At 37.9% G+C, this 17,936-nt stretch overlaps 2 protein-coding genes across 3 annotated transcripts; one reads left to right on the plus strand and one right to left on the minus strand.

Moving 5' to 3' along the window:
- Window positions 1-3,223: 3,223 nt before the first annotated feature.
- LOC146466457 (fibroblast growth factor 1-like) lies at window positions 3,224-4,760 on the minus strand. Its single transcript, XM_085127089.1, has 3 exons — window positions 4,415-4,760; window positions 4,006-4,109; window positions 3,224-3,457 (listed from the first exon to the last, which is right to left on the minus strand). The coding sequence occupies exons 1-3, from the start codon at window positions 4,758-4,760 to the stop codon at window positions 3,224-3,226; spliced, it is 684 nt and encodes a 227-aa protein (XP_084983215.1).
- A 5,580-nt stretch (window positions 4,761-10,340) lies between these two features.
- On the plus strand, window positions 10,341-17,116 carry LOC146466458 (fibroblast growth factor 1-like). Of its 2 annotated transcripts, none has more exons than XM_085127162.1 (4): window positions 10,341-10,484; window positions 12,407-12,707; window positions 13,321-13,424; window positions 14,089-17,116. In XM_085127162.1, exons 1-4 carry the CDS (start codon window positions 10,470-10,472, stop codon window positions 14,359-14,361), a joined length of 693 nt encoding a protein of 230 aa, XP_084983288.1. In that variant the 5' UTR covers window positions 10,341-10,469; the 3' UTR covers window positions 14,362-17,116. The 2 variants fall into 2 exon arrangements, with proteins under 2 accessions (XP_084983288.1, XP_084983289.1); XM_085127163.1 differs by having other exon boundaries at window positions 10,365-10,484; window positions 12,412-12,707.
- Window positions 17,117-17,936: the final 820 nt, after the last annotated feature.

Here is a 17,936-nt window from a genome sequence, read left to right on the forward strand (position 1 = left end):
CTAGCAGTGCGCTCTTAAGACTCCGATACTGAGAATACACAGGCAGTTATGATTGTGCAAAAAGAAAGTGTACACACCTGTCAGCTCCTCGGTCGCGTGGGACTTACCGTGTTATTTACCGATAAAGCTCACTTTTGACACTAGGCTGGTCTAACAGGCAGATGTCGCGATACAACATAAAATGCAGATTAGGCATCGTTGAAAGTAAGGGATCTTAGTCTCTATTCACACGAGGAAGTTTTCCTTGATTTTAATTGAACAGGTTCAATTAAGAAAGACAATGCAAAGTTTTTCGTTTGTAAATAATGTACAAGTTTTCCTTGAAGTCGTTCAAAACTTGAAACGCCATTGACTAAGTTTCATGGAAGAAGCAGACTTCTTGTCAAAGAAAATCGTACAAACGTAACGACATTACAAACTTTTCTAATGAAGATTTCTCAAGGAAAACGTGCTCATATCAGTATTGATCCACCGGTTTGCGCTTTCCTGTTTTTAAGTTGCACTGATGATTCACAGTGGTAAAAGGATCTTTTCACCTGTCTTAATTACTAAGTATGCCCGTGGCTTTAAACATGACTACTAACCGTTTAACTTTTAATAAAGCGGCAAGCTGTGTCTCAATATCACTCACGAAATTCGTTCGCATATTTTTCCGTAAATATTGCTCTTCTGAACTTGTCAATAATTGCTAGAAATATGGCCCGGCATGTCTGTTGTTAAACATCATTTCAATCTTTTAAACGAAGGGGCAGCAGAGAGGACCAGGGTTCATTTGTCAAGTAACGATGAACAAAACAATACCTCAAAATAAGTGAAGAATAAATTTTAATTTACTATTTTTATTATTTGAAAGTGTACAATTTTTGTTTCACTCAAGCTAAGATTTATAAATCAGAATTTTTTGTTGTCTTAGTTCAGACTTTCTGGTACAAAATGAAATGTAAATCAGGCGGAGTCGAAAGTAGGGGAGCTTAGTCTCTTTTAGGCTGGTTTGACTCGTTCATATTAAGAAAAAATATATAAAATGTTCAAGTCCATTTTTGAGTAAACTATAGTTGCGAGGTTTTGTCGCCAATGTATATATGGGACAGAAAGCCAATTGTTGATGGGGTCTTCCTTGTCTTTGATGTTGTTATCTGCTATGTTGGTCTTTTTCAGGGTGTTATGTGAGAACCGGCGAGTTAGCGAGTTTGCAATACGTGAAGAGAAGTTCGGTTCCAAGACATGATCTTTTTGTGTTATTTAAGTTTAAATTTATGCAAATTGAGGGAGCAGTTTCTGTGGATGCGGTCGACTAATGCTCTGATCCAAGAAATTTTCTGACGCCGCGGAACAAAGCTGTTATAGTTGGTGTATTGACCGATAATACAAGCATTTGCGCACTTGTGAACATAAGCAAGCATTTGCGCAATATACATTTGCGTAATATATAAGCATTTGCGCACTTGTGAACATTTAATTCTTAACGGCTTTAATGGATTTCCGTTCAGGGAGAGACGAATAAAAAGAACATATATATGAGCGCGCTCAAAAAATCACTTATTGTATGAAAACGTCACCCAGCGCAATTTCCGTCTTCCCTCCTACGCTCGCTTACTTGTTCTCGCGAAGTTGAGAGAGTGGAAGCCTGGGTACGGGCTCTCATGTACTTTACTTAAGGGCTATGTTTTAAGAGACGGTAGACATAAGAGAAGAGCTGAGACGAGGAATGTTAAAAACTCCGCGTGCTTTTAATATCTCACACTTACGTTCTTAATGGCACTGTTAACGAGACGACTTTTCCTTTAACTTGAACACAATGACTACGACAGTTTTGCGCCGTGTTAATTACACGCTGCCAAGTATCTCGCAAGACTAGTTAATCTTTCCTACTTGCGGGGCAAGTTGCGGACACTGTATGTTGTACACGAAATTTCGCCTTCAACCTTCCTCGCAACGGCGTTGCTTTGGAGATGCCAGGAAAACTGCCTCGTCTTACAGCGCTTTAAAGGTCACTTAATATTTGGTTTGAAATAAATTACATCCTTTTGAAAAATGCTATGCAATTGAGGTAGTCATTTGTATTTTACAATAAATAAGTTAATAAATAGTTTAAGCTCAAGAAAGTGGTTTGAAGAGAATTCTTCATGTTTTTTATCCTTAATTTGTTAACCTTATAACCCTGTGGGGAGTGATTATAGAGTCTACTCTCGTCGAAAATGTTGCTTGTCCGTTCATGGATGCGTTTATTTTGTTAGTTTTTCCATGCTGTCCAAGTGACCACTGTGGACGATTGTTAAAGCCGCTAACCTTATTTTCTGTGATCACGTAATCGTCTGCAACGCTTGGTCTTTATTCTAGCGATCGATCTCCCACCATCGCTAAGAATTTTTAATATTGCTTCTTTATGTCTTCTTTGAAGACTGAGCTTTTGGCCAACGAACGATTCACTGATAATTGGTGATAACAACGAAAACTAGCTAGCTTTGTCTGTACCTGTTTTCAATTTCTTAAAAACATTTCTCCTGTTCTTACTCGAATGATAACCGTTCAATCCTGGGCAGTTGCCACGTAATTGCATTTTTTTTTTAGGTAGGCCTGGGGAATAAGGAAATCGTTCGAAAAAACTAAAGGTATCCATTTGAACTGTCATTTGTAAAAGGGAACAAGAAACAAATAAATATTTTTCGATGTCTAGATCACTGTTAAAACGGCCTGGGCCTTGCTTCCAAACAAGAATTAAGGGGACTATGTCAGGGAGATTTTGCAGTGTTTTATCAAAATTATCCTAAATTTTAAAATAGTGAATGCGAGCAATTCCTTGTGGATGGACCAACAGGAAGACCTATATTGAATAATTGAAACAAAAACAAACCTAAAAAAGTTCATTTACGGCGAAAACGTTGACAAATAGGCCATTTCCGAGTTGCTTTGAACCTCATCACAAAAACGAAGCTAAATGCAAAGCTTTTTTTGTGAAAATTAGTTTCATCTGCATATAAATGAAAACTAATTTTCAAAATACAAACTGTGCAAGAAGCCTCGCTTTCATAGTGAGGTTCAAGGTAACTCGGAAGTGGTCTATTGTTTTACGTTGCAATCCTTTTCATCCTGACCATTGTAGCAATTTGCATTGATGAAAGTATTTCGTTTTCAAATTATCACTGAAAATAGCTGACAGAGTCCCCTTAAAATATTCCAGGTTTTTCCACACAGATGATGTGCGTTTCTCAGTACAATCTGATTACAGCGGCTTGGTAGAGCCTCTAATACGGCCCCGCTGAAGTTTGATGACAAGAAATTGTGTGGCGGTCTGCCCGTGTAAGGTTTTAGTGGCTCGTTTTATCTGTCCGTTTTTCTTTATACCAAGCAGCATATCATGTGGCTGTCGCTTGTAATACCTGTGGGAGGCGTACGAGTGGAACGCATTCTGCTCATGTGTCTCTTTGAACAGTGAATCTCTGCTACTTTGACTGCGCTGAATGGGCAAAAATAAAACGGCAAGCAAGAGTTAACGTTGGAGAAGTTTTAAAGAATAAAATAACGCGTAGTATGTGGGTGATCAGGAGGTTCCCCGGCGAGTAGGAAAGGACAAGTATAACTACTGCCCTCTGGATGAAATCTCGCAATTGGTATGTTTATAAGATAACGAGGATGATGACTGGATGAAATTTTTCAAATCTTTATTTCCTCGATTTCCCTAGTTTTCATCAATTTCCAGGTTTTCTTCTTCATAAACATTCAAAAAGACAAAATATTCTGAAAGATCTATGAACGTACCATTGTACCAACACAACAGACCACATGCAAAAGTGATATATGCTAATTACACTAATCAACTTAAACATGACAGTGCGGTCTTGCGCACTAAAAACCCCTTACAGCTCTTTTGGATTGCTTACCTAACACCGTGAGGATGGGGAAATCTCTGTCCAAAGAAATATTTAACATAAAGGTTGTTATTATTGCTGCTTAAAACCTTGTTTTACGACATCTTTCAAGACAAACTAGAATTATGTCACTTACCAGTCCTCGAAGGGTCCCGTCTCTTCTCATTGTCAGATACCTGCCCGTGGCTAAGCTCATCAGTTTAACGAGACTCGGACCGAATGATTGCATCTCAAACAGCACTAAGGACAAACAGTAAATAGCTAATACTATTTTCCTCTGTAACGTATTTGCATGCTATCAATACAACTCCAGTTCGGTATGAAATAAAAAATTCAAGTTATAGCGCGTTTACGTAGCTGTACTATTTTTATGGCTGTATAAGATCGATGGCAAGCACGGAAAATAAAAGCGTGCGACGATGCACACGATTCAGGTTTGGGGTCAGAGGCCCAACGTTTTTCAATCAGTCGAAACACCCAGTAAAAACAAAGCTAACGTAAATTAATTTAGGCAGTGACCCTCTAAAAAGGAACTCTGTACTTACCATACTCGCTGCCCTGATTAACTGTTCCTGTAACGACGCCATTTGGAAGAATTTGCAGATGGTAGCCACTCCGACAGAATATTTTACATTGTGTTGAGGTGGTGGGTTGCTTGGTTATCTTGCGAACGCGTTTCAAAAAATTATCCCCCGGTGGCTGAGGCCATTTCTGCTTTTTGGCGAGAAAAGTTCTAATCTTCTCGTTGCTTTTTCTTGACGTTGAACGGGACTTTTTTTGCCCCTTGTCATCTTTCGATTGGAGTTTTGTACCATTGTGCGGTTCTGCTGACGTATTTGTCTCCATGAAATAGCACAGTTGAAGTAACAAAAGAAGATAGTAGACGTTCATAGCTAACAGCTTAAATGAAACGAAACAGGAAATAAAATGAATAAGATAATAAAAAAGAATTGCATTAAATTATAACATTGTAATTTTAAAGACTGCTACTAAACCAACCACTAAAATTCGAGAGCTGGCCTCCTCCCGAACGTAACCGCACGAGATTTGTCGCTTGCTTATAAAACCCCAAATTAGCGATTGCCCGAGAATAACGAAAAACTCTAATGATTGCGAGGTAAAGTCATTGACTAAATCTTTTAAAAAGAAAGAAAATAATTCAGTTGAAAACAGAGTTAAATCTCGCTAGTTTCTTAACGACTCGATAACAGCTCAGTAAAAGAATTTAATACATGTATGATACCTCAAAACCTCGCCCTAAACCGGAACAACAGAGAAACTACGCACGTTTTTTGCCGAGAATATTAACAAAAATGGAAACGTTGAAAAGATTACGTAATCTTAGAAGGAAAGATTGATGAAAAACACAGCAGCGAAAGATTAAAATGATTTTGGGAAGTGGTGTTTGCATATCTTTGACGGAATGTTTGGTGATGAAATAATAATATTGGCCTGCTAAGCCCCACGGTAAGGAACTACTCAATAGTTTTCATTTGACTGGTCACACTTCAGTACTCAAATTTTATCTTATCTACAGATTTAAAAGTTAGAACCTCCTTGTACAGCATATAAACAGCACCACCGACGGAAAAGCGCTACTCGGCAGCTTTTATTTGAATGGTCACACTTTAGTATTTAATGATCCACAGACGCCAAGTAATAACCACCTTAAACGCAGCTTTAATAAACAGTGATACAGGAAAGGACTGGTCAGTGCCAATAGTTTTCATTTGAATGTCGATAATTAACAATTAAATTATCCAGACTCGAGTAGTGTAAACCATCCTGTAACGGATAAAATAAAGTGCCACAGGGCAGTGCTGCGAGTTAGCTTCAGTCATGGTCATACTCATCCACACCATCAGATACCAAAACATAACCACCATATAGATATTTAAAGGGGCATTGAACCGGGGATTTTGCTTTGTTTAGATCAAAACTGCACAAATGTTTGACAAACAACCTTTCGGCTCAAAAAGTGAAATTTCTCTAGAGCACCAAGAAGAAGATATCAAGTGATTTCTAGAAAGAACAAACCAAAGTCAGTTTCTAGTGATATTTCCCGATATGCAGGGAAATAACTTGAAAAGATTGGCCACGTTTTTCAAGTTGCATTCCAGTTCCATCCGGCGGGCCATCTGGAACCAAAGCTACCTAATACTAGTTTCTTTGTACTAATAGAGTTACCTGTTAACTGGACTATTACTTTAACGTTTCCATTCACTCATAAATGTTTTTAATGGCTGTCCAAAGAGACCCCGAAAATTGGTGGCAGTGATACTGCCCCCTTTAAACTGCTGGCAGCCACAGTGACTGAGCAAAGTACGGTCCCATGCATTTCAAATTAATTTTTTGTCAGTGATTGACTCAAAGGTTAGCTCTATCGATCATTCAATAATCTAATTCATGGTTTAGCTCTAGGAGTAAAACGGATAAAGTCTGGGTTGAAACGAACAGTCCATACGATGTCCCTTGAATGCGCTTATCTTTAAGCGTTACTATTTAGCCAAGAAGAAAATTTCAATCAAATTAACTTTACACAAAGTACGGTCATAATTTTAACTGAAATTAGTGATTAAATGAGTACAGTCTCTTCGTAGAAGATTAGCACTCCCGGGTTACAGCATTGTACAAACTGAGAACACACTGTTGGAGTTTGCCCCTAATATATGCATTCAGTGAACCGTAATTGTTCTGCTCTCTCAAGGCTCAGACCACATTACCGTGGGAAGGTTTTTTTTTTTTTTGCCAAATTTCACTGCTACCTGCCTTGTTGAACGTTAGATTTAAAGGGTTGGGATCTTTGCTGATGCAAGCGTTTTAGTTAAAAGTCGGGAAAATCTTTTTAGCCTTACCTTTCGCAAATTGGCTCTTGGCGATTTTGTGAACTTGTAAATAGGCCCAAATGCCGGTAATCTTGGCTTTTATAGCGCGATTTCGAAGCAATTTCATCGTTTTATCGTGGTTACGTACATTATAAATTCAATAAAAACAGCGATGACATAACACAATTAACACTCTAGCCAGACTCTCTGTTAACACTCTATTGTAAAATCAACGACAAATTTCTACCAAAGCTTCAATTCTTAACGATAAAGATCTACTTAGGTGGTCACTAATTGTTGTTTATTGGTACGAATGGACGTTTTGTGGTTTACTTTTTTCAAAAGCACAAAATTTCTCTGGCTTCTTGAAATACCAAAGCATTATTTCCTATTGTGTCATTTGAGCGAGAAACGTGAAAGGAACAGACCAAAAATTACGGTCTTTGAATCCCGAACAAAGGCACACATTGAAACGTATTTACATTGTTAACACGTTATTTCGGACATTCAAAGACAACAGATGAATTGAAGTTAAATCACTTCCGGAATTGTCCGGTGAATCCTTTAAGCCTTTATTAAACCCAAACTCCAAAATCCTTGACGGGAAATTGTTTTCGTGTGCAAAATATTTCATCTCCCAAAAGGGTGGTCGAGGGAATTAATTTTTGAACTCAGTGTTTGTTTGTTATTCCTTTGTCATTTCTTGCTACTTTTATCCAAAAGAAATCCGTTATAAAAAGAGGTTGCATGACACGTTGGTTTAATCTCTTTGTTGTGAAGAAGAAATAAGCACTAAATGGACTCATTTGCGCTGCATAAATAACTAGCGGTATTTTTTGAATTCACGTGTGTTCGGTTTACAGTTTTTGTTTTCATTCAGTTTCTTCAGCCTTCCATGACGTAGCCTTTTTCTATGGCAGTGAGCTGGCAGGTGGAAAATGCTATTGTTAAATTAAACGCCTGCCAAATACAAGCCTGCCTTCGTTTCTGTGAATATAATGAACGGCGTTGAAGGCGGAGTGAACTAACAAAAGCTGCAGAATTGATTTCCGACCTTCTTCCCGCCTTCACAGCTTCCTTAGAATTCTTGTCTTCTCGAGGGCTTCTTCGAAGACTTAAAAATTGGTGAAGGCAATTTGAGTTAGGAGGCCAAATCGTATAGGTAACTAATCCTTTCTTTCAAGTCGTTTAGCAATCCTGTCAGCACGTGTTCACTATGCGTTGCTCATTTAGCCCATATCCTTTGTGTTTCTGGTCATTGAAATGAAGGGATTTGGCGGCGGGCTTTAACTCAAAGTTATCAACTCAAGGTTTAGAGGTTTCGAGCGTCTATTTGATTTTGTTTTCAATGTTAAATCCAACAGAAATACAACAGTGATTAATTACACAGTCATGTTGAAGTTATATTCGTGTTTAAAATGTTCTCCTCATCTTGAAACATTTGAAAATTCCAACTTCAATCAATCTTAATATTTACCAACCTACGTAATTGCTCAGTTTTGACTTACTCCTACTCAACTATCTTGTCTGCGGTTTAGTTATGTTTTCATACAAAAAAGGTGCTTGCTCTCGTTTCAGTCTTTGAACCGCTATTGATTTAACTGCCAATGTTACTCTTAACTTTACTTCATTAAAATTTTACCGTGAAGACAAAATTCAGCGTTTTTCGTGTTTTTCTCGTTACCTTGATCCAATTATGTGGCTCCTTGACTTCCCATAACGTGCAATTACAAGCTGTTTGAATTTTTTGTATGCTATTAATACTGCATTTATGTATCGTATCACTATTTTAGTTAGCTTCATATTGTGCGCTTTTCTGCCTCCACTTTCCATACTCAAATAGCATCCGTCCAATTAAAAATAAAGTAACTAAAGTTAAAGTATACAATTTCTTACACAGTCAAACACTTTACGATTCTATAACAGCCACCCTGCGCGGCAGAAACTGATAGCTGTTATGGTGCAGCTTTCACAATTTTTCATGTATAAATTCAATCTTCCTGTTGAACTTTGAGAATGTAAATGAAATTTCCTCAGTGCGGCCATTGTTGAATAAAAGCTATCATTGAGCAATACATTTCTTTGGTATTATTTTCTGTGTTTTAGTATAAGGTGGTTGTATTTTTCCAAGTCTGTAAAAAAATCCTTAAGCTGGTGTTGAAACTCAAATAAAAGCTACGAAGTTGTGCTTTTTTCCTCAGATTAATGCCGTTTTAATAAAGCGTTTTAAAATTATTTTGTACGCGGTGGCTGACTATGATCAAAATGTGCTCCATTCGTATGAAAGCTGCTAAGACTGAAAATTTTAATGTGTGAGCGACGTGTTACATTAAGATGCGGAGTCGGGGAGCATTTGAACAGCTCGTTTGTTAGTACATTGCTGTTATATATGTTACACGTTACATCAAAGGTCTTGATCAAGTATTTTCCCTATTGTACCGCTAAAATTTTGTTTAATTTTGTGACTGAAAACGCTTGTAGAGCTCATTCCTGTGTGTTCAGTGTGTGTGTGTTTTTTTTTTTAAATGTTTGTCAAGTGAGATGCAACGGATAGAATCTTAGGGACAACAAAAGTTCCTGAGCAATTTCACTTGACCTTGGCTGGGTCACAAATAGTTCGTTTCAGTCCCCTCAGTATCCTTTCCAAAAGACTCCAATTATTATGCAATACATAGTTATAAATATTACAGCCAATGTCTGCATTGCACAATCTGATCTGTATAAACGGAAAAGCTAAATTTAAATGGTGGAACGGATTTAATGCGACTGTAGCCGAGCGTCGTAATCTGAAGAAAGCGGTGAAGTTGTGAGTTCTGTCATGTCAATTGTTGATGATCCTGTGCGTTGGGTTATCATGCAAAGTTTGAGAATAGAAAACGACAAGTTGAAAGGAAATAGGAATTAAAAAGACATTACAAAAGATAACATGATTAATATTCATTTAAGTCTGTGCTTACGAAGCATTATATTTTTTTGTTACAGAAAATTGTCAAATTTCAGTTCACTGAACAAAATTTTTAAACCATTACACTTTTAGATATACTGAATGCCATGACTGCAAAGAACATTAATTGAAGTCAACTTTTCGTGCTCCGCCGTTAGACAATACGCAAGTGAAGTCGGCATGGCTTTGTCTACAAATACCACCATGTCATTGGTCGATTCAGGCAAATTTAGCAAATTTCTCTCAGTTTTGCTAGAGACATTTGTGTCCTACCATTCATCTGACCGACGGGCAATATCACCAAGCAATATCTTGACGGTGAAACTGGCGATAAAGATTTAGAAAAGACAGAAGCATTAAATTTTTTTCTGTGTCGGGCCGGCAGTTGCATGTTCCGCAGTCAGCAGGAAAAGTATCCTGCTTGTACTCCGCAGTGATTCTGGCGGTAAAACAAAAAAATATTTTGTTTTTCTAACAACACAGGCCCGTGGATAACTGGTGCATTTGCATAATTATTTGTTTCTCTCGATTCACTTCAAGCTGTTTCAAACTGTGAGTTTAACAGCAGTGTTTTCAATTCGGTTGGAACACCTACCTTCTAACGCATCCGTGCTTCCTAAGATTGTTTCCATTTGTCCTGCGTTTATCTTTTGAAAGATTCCGGTTGAGCCCACCAGCTCACCAAGGCGCCCAAATCTGTCAGACAGGTCTGGGCGATATTACTTGGCTGTAAATTATTCTCTTTTTGATCAGCATTGTCTCAAACGTTTAAAAACTGGTCTTCGACGACGCCCTTCCCAGAACTGGCCGGTAGCGTGTAAGAGATCGGGCATGTCTTCTTCAGCGGTGAGTAAATAGAGTTATAAGGTTTCTCTCTTTTATGTAGGAAAGCCAGTGTGTGGTATAATACTTGAATAGTAAAATAGCTTGCTTTTGCTAAATTCAGTTTCACATGTACAGAAGACAAAAAAGCGTGGGAAGGACTGAGTGCCATTAATAGTTCTCTGCAGACCCTAGTTACAAGCAACCAAGTTTTTGTAGAGTTGAACGTCGAACTAAAAAAGGAACAAGTCAGCGATTTTGTTGACAGTCGTGCTAATTTTGACAGAATTAAATAGTGCTGGTGGGACATCGATAGCTTCAGAAGCGTTTCAATGATTGGCAGTCAAGTATGTTCAAATAAATTTAATGTGGGCACCATTAAAAGATGGAGAAGTAAGCCTGCCTGTCTAACAAAGGTGTCGATTAATAATATAGAATTTCCTTACAGCTTAGTTTGAGGCCAACTGAACTGTAAGGGACCGTTCTTGTTGTTTCGGTACGAAACTTTTCTAAAAGAAGAGGTCAACTAGGCAGGTATCTTTGAAGATTGCCTCGAGAAAAGTTTGTGACAAAATGTAACAGTAACTTCGTTGCGCACGTGTAAGGGTTTCATTTCAGTTGAGGCGCATACATTTTGGTGGAAGAACATTCCGGAATGAGGCCGAACCTGCCGTTTTCAAACCACCGAAACCAAGCCACAAGGAATTGAATTTAGGGAAGCAATTGCGGTTCCTTAATTTTTTGTGCATTTCTGCCTTTACTCGCGTGCATGCAAACCCTGTACTGTTATAAAGTTCGCATTCGAGTGCCCCGGGGCTCTGTGATTACGTTTAAGTCCTTTTAAGTTTCCTTTAAATGATTTTATTTGCGTTTGAGAGCAAACCCAAATTAGTTCCATCTGTCTTGCATCGTAATCAGACCCCCCACTGTAAAATGATTAATTATTTTCCAATAACAAACACTGTAAAACACGAAGATTCGAGAATGCACGAAGCAGACAAAAAAAAAAACCATGAAAACTCTGTTGTTTTGAAAATATTTTGTATAACTGCATTAGTCTAATCCAATCTCACTCGGGAATTTTTTGTATCAGTTGTTCAGTGGTTCGGTCCGATTTACGGAAGGCATAATTTCGATTCCTGTCGATGACTCAGAGTTTTTTTTTGTCTCGTACTTAAGGCATGCTGAATTTTATTATCTTTCTAAGTCATTAAGTTTATTTACTTTGTCAACAACAAATGCTTTCAACAGAAAAAAACTTCCCTTTTCACTCTGCAGTGATGCTATGTGAAAATATGATTGCTTCACTTATATATTCTATGCTATTCAGCCCGTCTGATAGGTTAATGGGCTCGTCGCATTATAGGCCATTTTCTCGATGGCGTCGTTTACTACGACTACTAAAATCCTTCAGTTTGTTGTTTCCTCTTGCAGATTAGGGATATTATTATCTACACCTCACTGGGATTACAAAATTTAAATAAGAAGAAGAGGGTTCTGGTAGTTGTAGTAAAATAACGTCATCGTGAAACTCACGTATTAACCAACACGTCAAACTCTTGAACCGCTAGGTCTTAATAGGATTCTTTCATTCTCTTATGTTATGCTACTTTCTCAAATTTCTTTTTGTTACGTTTTTTGTTTTCTTTTTGTACGTTGTAACGTTAGCTATTTTACTCATGCCTATTGCCAAGTTGTGTTTTCAAATTTCAAATTGTAATGTTTTGTTTATGTAACTTTATCCTATGTTATAACGGTACCTATTGTAACTGTTTTAAATTGTAACGTCTTTTGCCATAGGGTCGGCCTTAAAAATACCCTGAAGATTTGAAGAATGGTCGTGCATTTCGAAATAATGGAAAAATGTATTTCCCTGACCGTGAAATCAGCCTTGTTGTGCTCTTTTTTATATATTATTTATTTACCAACACTTTCTTTCACAACAGCACAGGCTTGTCCTGCCTACCTTGTGTATAATGCTGGCTGTCGCTCCATTCCCGTATGTAGTCACCAGGCCTCTTCGCGAGCGCCCAGGATGCATCTGCCCGTATGTCAAAGGCCCAAGCTATCATTTCAATGAATCTGTCCCTATACGAATCAACTACCAGATCTTCAAAGTAGCCTCCAAGACACCCTCTTACGTACAAATTGTGCAGCTTTTTTGCAAGACGGGGTATTTCTTGGCGTTAAATGCCACCGCCAGGAAAAACAGAATTGTTGGAACCTTAAACCGATCAAGTGAAAGCAGTAAGTCAGCTAATTATGTAATAATAATAATAATAATAATAATAATAATAATAATAATAATAATAATAATAATAATAATAATATATAATTTTTAGAATTTAATAACTAGGATTTTTTTATGATTAGGAGTTCGGAGTTTAATTGTATGGACTTTGGTCGTTACATTGATTGGCTACGGCTGGCCACCCAATCATTGTTTAAGATATCTGGGCATCCAAAAGTTTTTACTGCCATAATAATAATAATAATGATGATGATGATGATGATGATGATGATTATGATGATGATTTTAAGCGTTTAAACAGTTTTTATGTAGCGTTTTGAACTTATTATCGTTGAAGCAACTGTGTAACGTTCTACTATGGTCTTACCTAATATTCTCTTATATTTAATCGTTACTTTATATTTAGCAATTATTTATACACCACCCCTGAAGCTAAAGCTGTCAAGCTTTAAATTTTGTTTTGTTTTGTATCGTATTGTATGACGACGATGATGATAATGATTAGGAAACTACTAGTTAAATTTTTGTCTGTTTTTTCAGCTTTGCACTTTTTTTGTTTGCATTCAATACTTTCTAGTCTAAATACATTTTCATTTTATTCGAATACAGCGTATTTCGAGTCCCAGTCTCTTGGAACAAGCATACTGAGACTGCGCAATCTTGTCACCGGACGATTTCTGGCGATAAATTCAAACGGGCGAGCTGTAACCCAGGTAGGGATGTCTTTTTTTTACTTAATTTTGAAACTTCTAGTGGAATTTCACCGCGGTGGTATGGGCTCTGAAATTTAGGTAACTCAATGTATGTGTACAACAAATGGATAAAGGGTTAGTTTCTAAAGAAACTGTAGTGCTCCGTCGGTGAGGAGTAGAAACGAATGTTTGGTTGATAACTAAAGGTAAATTGGCCACAGTAAACAGATTCGAGTGCTGACGTTTGGAACATTAGCCCTTCGTCGGAACAAATTGACGAAGAGCTAACGCTCCAAACGTCAGCACTCGAATCTGTTTATTGTGGCCAATTTATCTTTAGTTATCAACTCTGTTGATAAACCAAACATTCGTCATGTATACTCCAACCTGCAGTACAGTTTCACATAGGGTTGGAACTGAAACACGAAGCAGACAAGACAGCGAACCTCGTTCCTTAAGTCTCTCCTCTAGTCTCTCTCTCGCTTCAGGGGACGGGAAGAGGAGAGACCCTGGGTACGAGGTTGAAGAGAGCTTGGATATTTATTTCTGTGTGACGTTTGCGTTCGCTTTGCCGCGTCGTGGTTACGTAATGCCTCTAATTAAGACGCTCAATCGAGAGCAAGTCGCAAATCCATGTTGTCAGTACTGTTACTGAACCAATTTCAATTGTTTTCCGTTTCTTCAGGCTAGAATCTCAGATGAAAGCATTTTTAAGACGATGTTTGAAGAAAACTATTTTCACACCTTCACTTCACATAAATATTTCAAAACCAAGCGCCATGATCTCTTCATTGGGATCAAACAGAATGGTCGTTGCAAGTCTCCAAGACTGACTTTCCCGGGGCAAATGTCTGTTCAGTTTATCTTGCTACCTTTCAACAATACCGAAGAGAAAGCTAGGCTGATGTCACACGCGAAACAAAATCGTATTGCTCAGGGAAAACGAGACATGGGCTAGAACTGTGCACAGAGTTGTAAAGGAAGGAAACTTGTACAGCTGTATGGAAACGGATTTTTTGATTGAAATAACGTCGAAATATTGTGACCACAAATGGCGTAAAAACGGTCAAAAACACCCTTTTGTAAGGCATTTTAGCCGATTGCAGCCAAAACATTTTCGCCAACCAGGACCGGGAAAAACAACCGTGATTTGGTAAGCTTCGGTGTGTCTGCATGGCACCAGTAACATGTTTCTGCTTCCATGCCAGTTCTCGAATTGTTTTATTTTCATTCATTTAGAGAATTTGTACAATTAATAAATAATTGTTTACCGACTCTGAGGTGAATAATTGTTTTAGTAGATATAGCAACAAGTAAAAATTGGAGAAAACTATCGAGTTTGGTCCCATGCCTCCGACGGTGAGGCTCTGTTTGCTCATTGCTCATTCGCCATTGAGGTTTGAGAACTAGGCTGTATTTTCTATTTACATCACGGTGTTGTCCGTGTTGTCCTGGTTTTTGCGCCAATTTTTTTCATAATAAAGTGATTTGTTGTGATGGTTATCCATTTGATTGATTTTTACTAAAACAATAGTTAACAATTATTCTCCGAAGTGGAGGTGATTGATTGATTTTCCGCCTGAAAATATGAGGTTGGAAGGATTAAATAACTTATTGTTAAATGCTGTTGAACCAAACCTGTTGCTATTTTTGTGTTGTTGGGTACAGCCTCCTCGCTTATTGAAATAATTTCCTCTTCGGAAACCGAAGCGAAAGGGGAAGCCATTTTGTTTCTCTTCGGCTGCTAGGAGGTGAATGGCACTTTGCTCCGAGTTAACCAATCAGAACGCGCGAAAAGCACTATTCACTCGTGTGGTATATACCGTTGATACCTTCCACTTTCCAAGAGAGCATATTTCGTAGTCTCGCGCGAGCAAATCGATCCCAACAGCGAATTCATGGCCGACATTTAGAAGGTGGCTTGGAAAGGAGACCCGAGTCTTCCGCGCGAATCCTGCGCGCGCGAAGGCTATCATTTTCATCCCCAGAGCTTCTATCTCCTGTCTCTCCTAGCCGGAAGGCCCTCGCCGGCTAAGAGAGACAGGAAGCTCTGGAGACAACAATGGGAGGCTATCAGAACGCTTGCTCATCGCGACCTCATCCAGTCAAACTTGAATTTTCTTTGTTTTGGATGTCCCAGTGCGTAGCTTGCTCTCCAGCAAAGTGGATTCTGTACCATGTGACCGTTAGTTGCAAAGGGCCCATTGAGATTGTATCATCTGGGGTTCGCTTTATACAAAAGTAATGTACAAACAAGACATAAAAAAAGCCAGAGACACGTTTTTGCTATTTAGCATTTAATTAAATCTTCTCCTTTCTCGTAAAATGTTTCAGACTCTCTGAGCGTAGTAGTGACTCGCTTTTGCTTGTCTCGTGATTATTCTAAGCTGTTCGAGAGCCTTCCAGTCACATCGTCGACTCATCCATTGCCAATTTTATTTTTGGAAGTTATCAATTCTTTGTGTGAACTAGGGATTAGCGTTTTTTATTTAGTTGGGTTATATGATTTTGACTTAAATTTTATCTTTTCACTCTGGTCAAGAGAATCCCAGTTACTGAAAATTCTAAATCCGAAAATTTGTTTTGTTCAAAATTATATTGAAAAATGAGAAGAACCAAATCAATTTACAGCTCAGTACACATGAACCACATGAAAGTACTGCTTTGAAACTTTCATTTGGAAGGTCATACTACTAATTTTGTCCGCACACTCAAAAGTTAGCACGAGTTAAAATGAACTGTCAGGGTGAAAGGAGTTTAAATGCAATGTAAATAATGGCCTTACAATGAAGTTACTTTTATTGTGATCGTTTGCTTTTTTTCATACCTTTTAGTTTATCTTTCCCCCACTCGACTTACTCGGTCCCTAAAGTTTCTCTTTCTTCGCAATAAAGAAAGAATCGAAACAATTCTGCGATTTTATATAAATCAGTTCCTCGTTTCTCGTGCAAATAAGCTAATAGGAAATATAAAGAATCAGGAAAAAAATGCTTCAGCTTTCTTATTTTGTCCTCGTACTAATTTTGTCGTGCATATCCTCGAACTTACAGCGAATACTGAAGTCACTGACACGTTTTTTACAGGCTTCACTTAGTGAAGTTCGTGTTTCCTACCACGATTAAGTCTTAAATGATCCGGCTTCACAACGCTACAAAAAAAAAAAGCTTGCTTCACCAAAGCCAAGAACCGACTATTTAAAGCGTAACTGTTGTTATAGTGGAGCTGTTTTCTGGATTAACCTCCCCGAGGATATTCCTTATGCCTCTTTAAAAGAGGTATTAATGGATGGTTTTCTATTTTGGACTCCCAAACGGCAAATATGTAGATATTCTCTCCTGCAAATACTGATATTTTGCCATGCATAAATAAAATTTTGTTGTTGTTATTGTTGTTGTTGTGTTATCATTCGCGTCCTGCCTGATGGCTTTCGTCAAAAATTTTTAATCCGTAAATCTTCAAGATCATGCATAATTCTCGGTAATACAAAAGTCAGTAACAAAGAATACACATTGAAAAGAACTTTCCACACTTTTCACAAAATTCACCCGCTGTGGTACATTTTAACTCAGAAATGAAAAATGTATGCGGCAGCATCTAAACACTATTTGAATTTGTTATTGCAAAATTATTGCCAGGTTTTACCGCCAGCAAATATAAACTTGCCGGCCGAACGTTGACGCAATAAAATCTTCTTCGCTTGCTAAATCTTTAAATATTAAGAGCGGCGGTCAGGAAAAATCGAGCAAAATCTGAATTTTCTGGCGAAACTTAGCAGAGTCGATTTCTTTCATCTTTTGTCCATAATAAGGTTTTACTAAAGTAAGAATCATGGTGTGGCTTAAATTGGCCAGAAACATTTGCGTTTTGAGAAAATCAGGAAAATCGATCGAAGCCTTGTGAACTGAAAAATGATTGAATTTAAAACCGGAAAATCACCACTTTTAATTGTCTCGGTGTTTGTTTTAGAAGAAGCGTACGAAAATCGGGATTCCTTATATCGAAAGACAATCTCTTTCTCATATGATAACCGATGAATTTGTGTTTGTAATGATATCTGGCAAATTTAAACAATTTAAAACCAGCGGCATATTTTTACAGCTGGCGAACTCTGCAATGTAGTGCCAAAGGTCAAGCACACATTTCAGTATGTGGTATAACTCGAAATATTCTCACACTTTGGCTTTCAGTAACAATTGCCTTGATGTACTTCATACCTTAATATCAGGCTGGGTTCTCCATTGAGAGTTTCACAAAAGGTCGTTAAAGTTGGCTAATTTCGACCACGACATCGTTTGGCGGAATCAAATAACTGCATTTTAATGCCCGTGCAAACAAACCGATGCGACGGGCAAACTGCCAATTACAGCTTCAAGGCCTTCAATAATGCTCCTATCTTGCTTTATCAGAAAGATTTCTGTTTTCCCCTCGCTTCCTTTTATGCATTATCGACGGGAAGAGAAGAAATCGAAAAGATTCAGACATGTCTAACAATGTTGCGTGACAGCAAATATGCAAATTAGTTAGATCGTCACT

Source organism: Pavona decussata, unplaced genomic scaffold (genome assembly GCF_977016875.1).
Source record: "Pavona decussata unplaced genomic scaffold, jaPavDecu1.1 SCAFFOLD_143, whole genome shotgun sequence".
Classification (NCBI taxonomy): Eukaryota; Metazoa; Cnidaria; class Anthozoa; order Scleractinia; family Agariciidae; genus Pavona; species Pavona decussata.

What these genes read in the sequence shown, in the direction of transcription:
- LOC146466457 (XM_085127089.1), bottom strand. Translation starts at nt 4,760, where the DNA reads ATGAACGTCTACTATCTTCTTTTGTTACTTCAACTGTGCTATTTCATG. An exon ending in TAATCAGGGCAGCGAGTATG is followed by an intron (nt 4,110 to 4,414) that starts GTAAGTACAGAG and finishes GTTTGTCCTTAG; the next exon opens with TGCTGTTTGAGATGCAATCA. An exon ending in ACGGGACCCTTCGAGGACTG is followed by an intron (nt 3,458 to 4,005) that starts GTAAGTGACATA and finishes TTGCCCATTCAG; the next exon opens with CGCAGTCAAAGTAGCAGAGA.
- LOC146466458 (XM_085127162.1), top strand. An exon ending in AAACCGATCAAGTGAAAGCA is followed by an intron (nt 12,708 to 13,320) that starts GTAAGTCAGCTA and finishes ATTCGAATACAG; the next exon opens with CGTATTTCGAGTCCCAGTCT. An exon ending in ACGGGCGAGCTGTAACCCAG is followed by an intron (nt 13,425 to 14,088) that starts GTAGGGATGTCT and finishes CCGTTTCTTCAG; the next exon opens with GCTAGAATCTCAGATGAAAG.